We start from the raw sequence: 11,167 nt of genomic DNA on the forward strand, positions 1-11,167 counted from the left end.
GGCTCAATTGATTAAGCTGCTTTAAGGGGCAACTTCACTTGCAACGCCCATGACTAAGCCCACTGGACCAAGCAAAAGGGGCCACGCACCGCAGTTGGGTTTCAGACCCGAGGAAAAGACCGAATGCCAACCTTGGATGGGGAAGTTGAGATCGGTTATAAAGATAGTAACTGGTTAGGAGGTGTCCTGGTCCCCGACCGCGGAACGTGAGAAGGTTGTACCTGTTCTAGGTCGTTTTGCAATCAGCCAAATAAAGGACCTTCGGTTGTGAGGAGTGCTTTTTGGCACTTGACGCAAGAAAGAGAGAAGAGAGAGAGAGCCCCAAATATAACTACCAACTACAAACTAATCGATACTACTAACTAACTAATCTATGCGACGCTCACCGCTTGTCCTCCCGGGCGAGACCCAGTTGGACTGGACCACTTCGTCTAGAATCCATCCTTGGAAACTTGTCCAAGCAATCAACACTTCTTCTCCCAGCCTTACAGCAAAAGCTGCAGCTGCTGCAGGAGTGTTCATGTAGTGGTAGCTCAGTTACTTTTTCATCATGTTATCACCCAGAAATAAATATAACGAATGCCTGTTCAAACCTCCTGTAGCATCACTCGATAAAATTAGTAGACCAATTACAGAACGAGAGAGGAGGAAGTTCTCATGTTCTTTGCTTAGGCGCAGTCTTCCGAACCCTGGCGGTTGATCAGTTGCTCAAGCAATAATCCACTCGCTCCCGCCTCACAAGCAATCCTGTTCTTTCCTCTTTTCTCCAATTCCCTCTCCTCTTCCCCTTCTCTTTCTCCTCCCACCTCTCCTCCTCCCTCTCCCTCCCCCTCCCCCTCCCCCTCTCCCTCTCGACAATTCGTCTCCTCCGCCATGACGAATATCCATCCCGAGTCCCCAGAGGACTTCGAGTTCATTGAAACTCCACCCGCCTCCTGCACTACTCCCGCCGACGATTGCGGTGTGCGGACTACCTCGGTGAGTTAGTTGTAGCACATGAACAGCTCCTGAAGAGCTCCTCCAGGGTTCTTGACTCCTACTTTTCGGAACAGGAATGATCAATCCAATTCAATTCGCAATGTCAGTAAGCTAATCTTCTCCTGTTTTTGCTAGTATCCGGCCATCAAAAATGCCCCCGTCCCCGCGGATTCTCAGGGTAGCGATAGCTTCTCCAACACCCTCCTCTTCGCTCTCCTCATCCTTGTCCCATGGTATCTCGCCCGCCAGATCGGTGGTGGTTTCTACACCACCATCTTCTTCGCCATCTTCACCACCGTCCCCATTCTGATGGGCTTTTGGTCCATTGCCTCTTCCATCTCTCCCCGCAAGAACGAAAAGGCCAAGTATGCTGGTCGCCCCGTCGAGTACTACCTGAACTTCCACAGCGAGCATGATCGTACTGCCTACCGTGGCAAGAGCAAGATTCCCATGGAGGTCTTCTACGAGAAGTACTTCAATGGCGAGGTGGACTTCAAGTGTGATGCCCTGGAGGCTCTGGAGTTCAGACACGACTGGGCCAACTTCCGCTTCACCATGGGTCTCTACAAGCACTTCCTCTTCGGTTTCATCCCTGAGATGCTGATGCACACCCGCTCCCAAGGTACGTGTTAATTTACTACATTTGGCACGGTGGTGGGGGTTTCGTGCTGACTTGAGCGACTTTGGTTAGATGAGGAGCAGGTTCGTGACCACTACGACCGCGGTGACGATTTCTACGCCTGGTTCTTGGGCCCCCGGATGATCTACACTTCCGGTATCATCAGCGACCCCAACAAGGAAGAGACTCTGGAGGAACTGCAGGACAACAAGCTGGCTGTGGTTTGCGAAAAGATTGGCGTTAAGCCCGGTGACACTGTCCTTGATCTCGGTTGTGGCTGGGGTACTCTGGCCAAGTATGCTTCGGTTCACTATGGCGCTCAGGTCACTGGTATCACCTTGGGTCGCAACCAGACTGCCTGGGGTAACAAGGGTCTTCGCAATGCCGGTGTTGATGAGTCTCAGAGCCGTATCCTGTGCCTTGACTACCGTGACGCTCCTCGGGTTGATGGCGGTTACAAGAAGATCACTTGCCTTGAGATGGCCGAGCACGTCGGTGTCCGTCACTTCACTTCCTTCCTCTCTCAGGTCTACGACATGCTGGACGACGATGGTGTCTTCTTCCTGCAGATCGCCGGTCTGCGCAAGTCTTGGCAGTACGAGGATCTCATCTGGGGTCTTTTCATGAACAAATACATCTTCCCTGGCGCTGACGCTAGCACTCCCCTTGGCTTCGTCGTTGACAGACTGGAGGCTGCTGGATTCGAAATCAAGGCCATTGACACTATTGGTGTTCATTACTCTGCTACCTTGTGGCGCTGGTACCGGAACTGGATGGGCAACCGTGACAAGGTTGAGGCCAAGTACGGCAAGAGATGGTTCAGAGTGAGTTCTCCAACCCCCGTTCAGTGTATACGACAGGACGATACTAACATATGACTACTTCCAGATCTGGGAATACTTCTTGGCTTACTCCACCATCACCTCCCGCCAGGGTGGTGCTACCTGCTGGCAGCTTACCCTCGTTAAGAACATCAACTCCACCCACCGTGTTGAGGGTATCCCCAGCCAGTATGGTCTCAGCGGTGCCCGTGAGGCCGCCATCACCCGTGCCGGCACCGGTGCTGTCCCCAAGGCTCACGTTCCTAACAAGGCTTAAATGTACCCTTACGGCAATATGCCGGTCGAATAGGCGTCTTGACATTGCCAACAGCCTCTAGCACTAATTTACCGTCCATTGAGAAGGCTGTTGCACTTTCTAAAACATCGATTTCAGTAAACGAACTGGAAAATCTGGACAGTGGAAGTGAACAAAGGAGGATGACAACGATGTCTCAATCTTTTTTTATCTAAGGTATGCCGGAATGAGAGGAGTGGGATTTCTTTTCTCATATGGAAATGGAAATGAACGACACATTACTTTTTATGTACAATGTTTCTGACCTATATACTACTTCTTTTCTCTTCTCCGGAAAAGGCTGTATGTAATTGATAGCAATCAGAATGAAATCATGTAATAATGGAAATACTAGAAGATGTGATATGCAGCGTCTACATCCGTTGTGATTGGATGCGCTTTTATGTAGTTTGAAAATCTATTGTTCTTTCTATTCATAGTTTAGGCACAGGTGCTTCTATATATATCATTTATCTCTACTGATCTATACTTGCTATAATGAGGGTGAACAGAGTGATTTAACAATAGAATCTACTTGGTATATGAACTTTCAATCACACCCTGAACTGGCCAATGTTTAGTCTCAGAGACTGGCGAGCTAGTCTCGTGGGTGGAATATAAGTTAGCGCGAACGAATGACCGGGGGTCCCTCCCCAAGCCATGCCACCCAAACACCGACTACGAAAGACCACGGCAGTGATAGCCGCACAAGAGAGCGTGTCACACATCGCTCCCCCATAAATGGAGGATACAAGGAACCTTGTCCCACTTGCTTCCGCCCCGGCAAAGCACCTCCCTCTTGACACGCACAATGGCTCCTGCGAATCCGCCTCGTCAACCCCGATCCGCTTCAACTGTCAAGCCTGTGTGCGCAAGAAGATCAAATGCAACCGCGCGGTGCCCAAGTGTGCCAACTGCATCAAAGCCAAGCTCGAGTGTGTCTATCAGCCACCACCGCCACGGCGCAAGAGGAAACGTAGCCGGGGCGAGGAAGATGTACATGAACGTCTGGCACGTTACGAGCGCATCTTGCACGACCACAATCTTCTTCCGATAGCCACTCCCTCGATTACTAGAGGAAGAGACTTGGAGGCCTCAGCAAATAGTATACAGGCACCGACTCCGGGGACAGCGAACTCGCAGGCTGACGCTGCAGCGGATAAACTGCTTCCTAACTATGGCAATTCTCGCCACATTGACGATGTTCTGCTCCTCGACGCTGGCGAAGGTGACCTAGGTGAGTTGTCCGAGTCCGAGCAACAAAATTATAATGAAGATGAGCTTGGTTCCGACAAAGCCACTCCAACCAATCTTCTTGGTGCCCTCGCCGCGCATTCTATCTTGGACGCAAGTATGAGAAGCATGATAGGCCTCACCGACCTTCACCCTAGTTACGAGCATGCGGCCAAGCTCTGGTGTGCCTACGTGGAGAACGTCGAGCCTCTTTGTAAGATTCTGCATGTTCCGGCAGTCGCCAAGATAGTTGAAACCGTCTCCAAGCACCCAGCCACTGCCTCCAAGAATGACGAATGCTTGCTGTTTGCCATCTATCATTTCGCCGTATTCTCAATGTCCGACGACCAGTGTTTACAAGAACTCCATAATTCCAGGGCCCACTTGATGCACAAATATCGAACCGCAGTCACCCAGGCATTGGTAAATGTGTCTTGGCTCAAGACGAACTCGTTACCGGTTTTACAGGCCTACACTCTTTTCCTTATCTCCTTGCGCACTCAAATCGATTCTCATACCTTCTGGATTCTGACTGGTATTGGAATTCGCCTGGCTCAACGCATAGGACTGCACCGAGACGGCGAGAGCATCGGTTTACCCCCATTTGAGGTCCAGATGCGCCGGCGGCTCTTTTGGCAACTGCTACCTCTGGACAGCTACGCAGGTCAAACATCCGGCACGGGTATATCCATCTCACCCGGCAGCTGGGATACTAAGTTACCGCTAAACATTAACGATGATCAGATCTTCCCCGGCATGACCCAGCCGCCTCATGACCAACGGGGGGCATCGGAGATGATCTTTTGCTTGGCCCGGATGGAGCTGTCAAATTTCTACACTCGAACCGGGGTCCAGCAGAGGGGAAGCGGGGGGACAATCGAGTTCCGCACCCCAGAGGAGATCGAGCGACTGATCGACGAGGTGGAAGACCTCATCGAGAAAAAGTTCTTACGGTACTGCGACATCTTGAGCCCTTTGCACTTTCTGACTACCGGCGTTATGCGATCCGCCATCAGTGCTGTCCGGTTACGCGCGAGGATGCCGTTGCTCAAGCAAGAAACCGTAACCGACACACAGCAGAGACAACTCTGCAGCCTTGCTGAAAAGGTGCTCGACACCAGAAATGCTATGTATAGTAATCCCGCAACCCAGAAGTTTCGCTGGCAGCTGCAAGCGTTTTTCGTGTGGGATTCCCTTCTTTGCATTCTGAGAAGCATTGCCAAGGTTGGGTTTTATTCACCATCAGAGCTCGATGCTGCCTGGAAAAGGGTCTCAGAGGTCTACGCGGATCACGAAGCACTGAGTCAGGGCCGAAGGACCTTGTATGCTACGATTGGCAAGGTCACCTTGAAGGCCTGGCTACTAAATCCGCCTCGTAATTCATCTCCCGAGCCGGGTTTCATTACTACGCTGCGCGCTCACCACAAACCCAAAGATATCGATCAGCGAGATGACAGCGTATTTGCTGTTGACCAAACTACAGATGGGGCTTTTTCTTTCGACGAGCTTTTCGACGATATGAGCAGGGCCGACCCCAATGCCTTCAAGCTCGACTCGTCGGCCGATTGGCTATTCTGGGACCAAATGTGTGGAGACACCAGTCTGGGCTGACAGGAAGGATGCCCTTCACCATACATATCAATATATCTACGGCTCCATTCTTACGGAGCGCAGACCCTGAGATTATGCATCTGTAACTTATGCAAGAAGTACCATGACCTATGAGCTCTATGATCACGTCATCTCATCGTGCCGCTACCTTGCCCGCCCAACGCTGGAACGGCCAGTTGGAGGTGCGTATGGTCATCGACTAAAAATCACCTCTGAGTGCAGGCAGTCATGCTTGTGCTCACTTGACCACAAATTCTACGAATAACTAGATCTATGCGCCTTTCTATCTAAATGGGAGTGAATCATCAACGAACTATATAACAGCGATCTCGTATTCAATAGGAGAGTTTCTCTATGACAATAATCTATGATACAATACGCATACCACCCATCGGGACATCCTTCCATCCAACGACAACTTCCGCCTGGCTTGAATCGCCAGCCACCAAATCCACTCATCAACCAGAGGCATAGTCAGACATGGCACGCAACCGGGGCCCGAATCTCCAGAAGACAAACGGCCCGCCCAATCCAAAAACCATAGCCGTGAACGCCAACACACTGGTACCCCAACCATACCCCAGGGCGTTATACATATAAGGAGCAAACAGCGGGAATCCAAAGCCACACAAACTCCTCAGCACAGCACAAGCAGCCAAAGCACTAGCCGCGTAAGTCTGATAACTATCCACAATATACGTCTGCATGCCCTGCAAGCAGGAGATCGTGCCCATGGTATAGATCAGCGCACCGATATTCGGCATAATCCAATGAGTATGTCCAATGCTCCAACCATACCAGAACAGCCCAACGATGCTGATCACCGACCCGACAGCCAACGACGGCATTCGGAACTCGGGTTTGCCAATATCATTATTCCGGGCTTTAAGACCACGATAGATCCGGTCCACGAGCTTGAGGTTCAAAAACAGCCCGATGAACGACCCAATCGCGATCGACAGATAATTGAGGCCCCCAATCCCAGAGCTCTCATGATATACCTCCGTCCAAATATCCGGGAAAGTCGCAAACATCAAATACGTCACGCCGAAGACGTACGCCATATAAAGCGCCATACAGAAGACAATCGGCTGAGTCGTGAACATGCGCACCGGCCGCTCAAACGCATGAAGGAGCTTATATCCCAGACTCTCGACTTTCTCCGCGGTATGAAGCTCCTGATTCCCTGTCTCCTTGACAAGAGCATCTCGTCTCCTCCGTAGAATCGTACCCGGGTGACACTCCCTCAACCAGAACATCCCAACAATCTGCACCGCGACAGCAGCAGCAGACGTAGCCCAAAACACCCACCGCCAGGTCGAATACTCGGCGATAAACCCTCCGGCTATCGGTCCCACCACAGGTCCCAGTAATGGTCCGAGAGTATACACACCCATAGCTTTTCCCCGTTCTTCCGCAGCCCACATATCACTGTCCTCAATAAGTCAGCTCAGCTCATCTCGAACCCTCCCACAGACAACACCAAACTCCCCCATCTCAAAGACCCCAAAAGAAAGAGAAAGAGAAAAAGAACTACTAACCTAATAGCCCCACCCCCAACAGCCAACGGCGCACTCCCCCCGACCCCGGCCATAAACCTACAAACAAACAACACCCCCTTGTGCCTCGCAAACCCACACCCCAAATTCCACCCCAAATACCACAAATTACTCACCTGCAAGATCCTAACCCGTCCATATACCTCCGACGCAGGCCCAAAAAACACGGGACCAATAGCATACCCCAAGATGAAGATACTCAGGGACAGATATATCTCGAATTCAGAGTGTATCATGTCCAGCGACTGTGCGAGGTCGTTCATTGCTGGGGCGATCATTGAGGAGGAGATGGGCGAGATGAAGACGAAGAGGGAGATGGACCATGTGTTTTTCCATTTGAGGTTTCTGGGCCAGTTCTGGGGGGATTCTGGGTCATCGGGTCCGTTCCAGGTGATGAGGTTGGGGGATTTGTCTTTGTCTTTGGGGGGTGAGGGTTTGGTGGAGTTGGGGATGGAGATGGGGGATGCTTCGAGGTCGTGCTTGTCAGGTTCGGTCATTTTTTTTTGTTTGGTTTTGCCTTGGCTTTGCTGCAATTGTTTATTGGTTTAGGGTTGGAGGATTGTTGTATAATATACTATTGTCGTCATATGGATGTTGTGATTATATACTTGTATGGGTGGTGTGTGTATCAGCCAATCGTAAAGCTGGATGCTGCTTCGGGCCCGGATTGTCTGCTAAGGACCGATGCGGTGGCCAATAACAGACAGGTATGGATCGGGCCCGAGGTAGGGCTGGTTTGGCGAACAATTTCCGATAGATATGTACTGATATCATGCTCTTAATGACAAATAAATGCTCTAAATAAATGCTGAAGTATGAAGTTTGAATCCATCTAATTCATGGTGTATATACAAAATAATAATTATACTATCACAACGCCAGCAACGTGCTTATGTATCGTAAATCATACACCTCCCCTATCCCAGATGCATCGCGAAATTCTAAACAAAAGTGGTTCTGTTCCACTAGTCCATGCGCTTATACAGCTTGGCCTTGCTGGATCCACTGCAGCAGGAGGGGACTGCCGCAGCAGGTTCCGGGTGGAGGGTAGACTTGTTGAAGGTCTGCGACGACTGAGGAACATCCACGGCCGGGTTCTTCGTGAAGAAGCCGTCGGGACGCAGCATCACGCTGATGCGTTCCATGGGCATGACGGGGAAGTCTTCGACACGGGGGTTGTGAGTGATGCCGAATGCTAGAATGTACGTGTTAGCTGAATTATCCTTGATCTCTGTACATGTACAACAAAGGGGGTAGGGAGTGGTAGGACTTACTGTGCCAGAGAACCACGTCTTCGTTCTCAGTAGGGTCATTCCGCTTGGACCAGGTCTCCACGCCAACAGCGCGTCGGCTCTGGTTGGTGAACTCGCCCGCAGCATACAACTCATCGTCTTGGTATCTGGTCACCCAGATGGGCTTGGTGGCGAACTCGGCACGACCGTAGCCAATGGCTCTCTTGCTCTGGAGGAGCATTTGGCTAGGTGCCGGGTGGAGCTTGTAGGAAATGGGCTTGTAGGTGATGGGGTTGATGACGTTGTCGTTGCGAATCTTGAAGACCCGGTTGCGGTTGATGTCAAGGTCGGCTGAGCCTGCCTTATCCATCACAGTCTGCTCAGTGGTGTAACCTACTAGCCAAGGGTTCTTCTCGTCTTCGGGAAGAGGTACACTCTCCTCATAGTAAACAGTGTTCTTGTGGCCATCCAGGGCCGGGTCAATGCGGAAAGAGAACATGTGCTGGTGATAAGGAGCCATCACGCCCGGACCAACGTTGGTACCCCACTTGACAGTCTCGCCATTGGTGTTATCAAAAGGCACCGTCGATAGAATTCCGGTTGCGCGCACTTCCAGTTCAATGTTGGCGGCCTGGTCGAAGATGTAGGCGAAGATGTACTCGTAGTTAGCGACGGTGCAGATCATCTGCAGGACAAGCTGGCGGTTGCGGACCACGGTAGCAGCGCCGGATCTATAGTTGGTGTGCTTGTGTTGCAGGCCATTATCCTGCTCGTGCATGCAAATGATGTTCTTCAGCAGGACCGGGTTTCCCTTGCAGTCAGCCCGGTAGCCGTCGAAGTACTTGATATGACCTAGGCAGTCGCAACCCAGCGTTAGCTGGTTGGCGTTGAGACCAAAACCGACATCGCCAACGTCGAAAGCTTGCTTGCGGTGGTAGGGTGCGCGAGGGTCTATCATCCATATTAGCATATTATTTTACATAAAAGATGTCCGGTTCTGCCTACCTCCGTAAGGGACGGTCATTTCTGATACCGCAAGGCGGTAGAAGACGCTGCGGTTATCATAGGTGACGTTGTAAAGAACCATGCCCTCCCGGTTGTTGAAGCCAACCCTGAAGCGCCACTTCTGCCAGTAGACAAAGTTGCCATCCACCGAGAAAGAGGGTCCTTCGGGTTGCTGCACAATGTAGGGCTTTAGGTCTGTCCGAATGGGCTCATCCTGCAGGTCATGGGCGTATTGGACTGCCTTGACGGGCTTCCAGGGCTGAGTCTCAACGGCCTGTTCCTGTGCATCCGAGCCACCCGGCAGATAATCCATGCGGATCAACTCATGTGTAAAGGCATCGAACACCGGGGAGAACTTGCAAGGCAAGGAATAGTGGTTGTTTTCGGGGTGGTCTACTTCCACCATGTACATGAAGCACTGGAACATCCGTCTTGACTCGGTCAGACTCTCGGTGCCGTACATCCACGGGTCATTGCAGACAGTCATGCCGGGGGGTAGCTGAAGCTTTGCAATTTCCGCCTGCACTGCGGGGTGCTTCATGCAAACTTCTTCGATAACGGCCAATTCATCGATATCCACTGGAGGCTGAGGCCAACTGTTAGCGCAAGAACTTCATAGTCAAATCAAACTGTACACACCTGGACTCCCTCTGGTAATTCCTTGACGTATACGACGGATGCGGTGTCCGCGTTCATCAACGCCTTGCACCATGCGCCGGTATCAAGGCGATAGAAGTAGGAGTAGAGAAGACGCGCGGGCTTCGGAGGAAGGGGTTTCCTTAACCTCTCAGCCTCGATGTATGGGACGACATCCTTCTTGATGGGCTCGTGGATATCAATACGATTGTAGCGCAGCTTGACACCTGGGAAGGCAGCTTCCAGGATCCGGACCGCCAAGCGGATTTCTTGAGGCCGGACGGGATCAAAAGGGTGAGGGCTGGCCGAAGTGGCCAAGCTGGGCCCCTGAGATGCAATTGACATGTTCAGAAGGCGCGCGTGTGTGTGCTTGATGGGGAGAGATGATGCGACTGGGGAAATGATGAAAGATATATTGGGACAAAGTCCTTGGGGGAATCAGGTCATATCAAGAAGGATGAGATTGAACAGCAAGTGTCCATTGCCCGGGGGGGGCAAACCGAGATATATGTAGTCCATTGAGCACTTCACCCTTTCGGCGAGGGACCCAGCACAAAGGCAAAAAAGGGAAGCTCATGGAGAAGGTGAAGCCGCAAGAGACCCAAGGATCTCCACGGTCTGGATGGACATGCCTAATTGGGACAAGTGGGGCGGCGGTAAGTCTGGGACTGCGGCTTCAAGATCTCGACGATTTGTTAATCTGCCATGGATTGACAGCCTGATAGCCGCCGTGCATTGGTCATAGAATTCCCCTTGCGGTCTCCCTCCTCCGTTTCGGGGTCCGAGGAACGCGAGGATAAGCGATGCAAAAGGCGCTCGTTTGCCGAGAGACGTAATACTGGACATTCATCCCATCAACATACTTGTTCCGTATAGTGGCATCCAGCAGATCGGACTCGACGATAAACTTCCCCCCCTTCCCGCCGATAACGGCTGTCTTTTCCTTATCTCTGTAGCCACATGCTTGCTAGATAAACGAGTGCAATTGTCAGTACTCGAATGTCATACTCGATCTTTTTTTCCCTGCATTTCTCAATTACTCACCCGGAGATCTTCAGCAAAGGAATCTCGAAAAGCGGGGGAATCTTCTCCATCTCCGATAAAAGCTGCCAAATCTCAGCGTATCTCCTTCCTCTTTGGGTTTAGCGCCGACTTTCCCCGGCCCTTCTTGGAGGCTC

At 51.5% G+C, this 11,167-nt stretch overlaps 5 protein-coding genes across 5 annotated transcripts; 2 read left to right on the forward strand and 3 right to left on the reverse strand.

The window, feature by feature from the left end:
- The first annotated feature begins 601 nt into the window (after positions 1-601).
- On the forward strand, positions 602-3,049 carry BO85DRAFT_445805 (putative cyclopropane-fatty-acyl-phospholipid synthase). Its single transcript, XM_025659358.1, has 4 exons — positions 602-978; positions 1,114-1,600; positions 1,670-2,421; positions 2,486-3,049. Exons 1-4 carry the CDS (start codon positions 874-876, stop codon positions 2,693-2,695), a joined length of 1,554 nt encoding a protein of 517 aa, XP_025520304.1. The 5' UTR covers positions 602-873; the 3' UTR covers positions 2,696-3,049.
- A 121-nt stretch (positions 3,050-3,170) lies between these two features.
- BO85DRAFT_133598 (putative C6 transcription factor) lies at positions 3,171-5,786 on the forward strand. The gene has a single exon (XM_025654014.1). It carries the CDS (start codon positions 3,455-3,457, stop codon positions 5,555-5,557), a length of 2,103 nt encoding a protein of 700 aa, XP_025520305.1. The 5' UTR covers positions 3,171-3,454; the 3' UTR covers positions 5,558-5,786.
- A 229-nt stretch (positions 5,787-6,015) lies between these two features.
- BO85DRAFT_434990 (MFS transporter) lies at positions 6,016-7,613 on the reverse strand (the record flags this gene model as incomplete). The annotated part of the gene is made up of 2 exons (XM_025658495.1): positions 6,016-6,993; positions 7,233-7,613. 2 exons carry the CDS (start codon positions 7,611-7,613, stop codon positions 6,016-6,018), a joined length of 1,359 nt encoding a protein of 452 aa, XP_025520306.1.
- A 276-nt stretch (positions 7,614-7,889) lies between these two features.
- On the reverse strand, positions 7,890-10,448 carry BO85DRAFT_133595 (amine oxidase). Its single transcript, XM_025654013.1, has 4 exons — positions 9,993-10,448; positions 9,354-9,939; positions 8,391-9,299; positions 7,890-8,311 (listed from the first exon to the last, which is right to left on the reverse strand). The coding sequence occupies exons 1-4, from the start codon at positions 10,332-10,334 to the stop codon at positions 8,082-8,084; spliced, it is 2,067 nt and encodes a 688-aa protein (XP_025520307.1). The 5' UTR covers positions 10,335-10,448; the 3' UTR covers positions 7,890-8,081.
- Positions 10,449-10,939, reverse strand: BO85DRAFT_133594 (uncharacterized protein). The gene has a single exon (XM_025654012.1). It carries the CDS (start codon positions 10,833-10,835, stop codon positions 10,563-10,565), a length of 273 nt encoding a protein of 90 aa, XP_025520308.1. The 5' UTR covers positions 10,836-10,939; the 3' UTR covers positions 10,449-10,562.
- Positions 10,940-11,167: the final 228 nt, after the last annotated feature.

This window comes from Aspergillus piperis (genome assembly GCF_003184755.1).
Source record: "Aspergillus piperis CBS 112811 unplaced genomic scaffold BO85scaffold_2, whole genome shotgun sequence".
In the NCBI taxonomy this organism is placed as follows: Eukaryota; Fungi; Ascomycota; class Eurotiomycetes; order Eurotiales; family Aspergillaceae; genus Aspergillus; species Aspergillus piperis.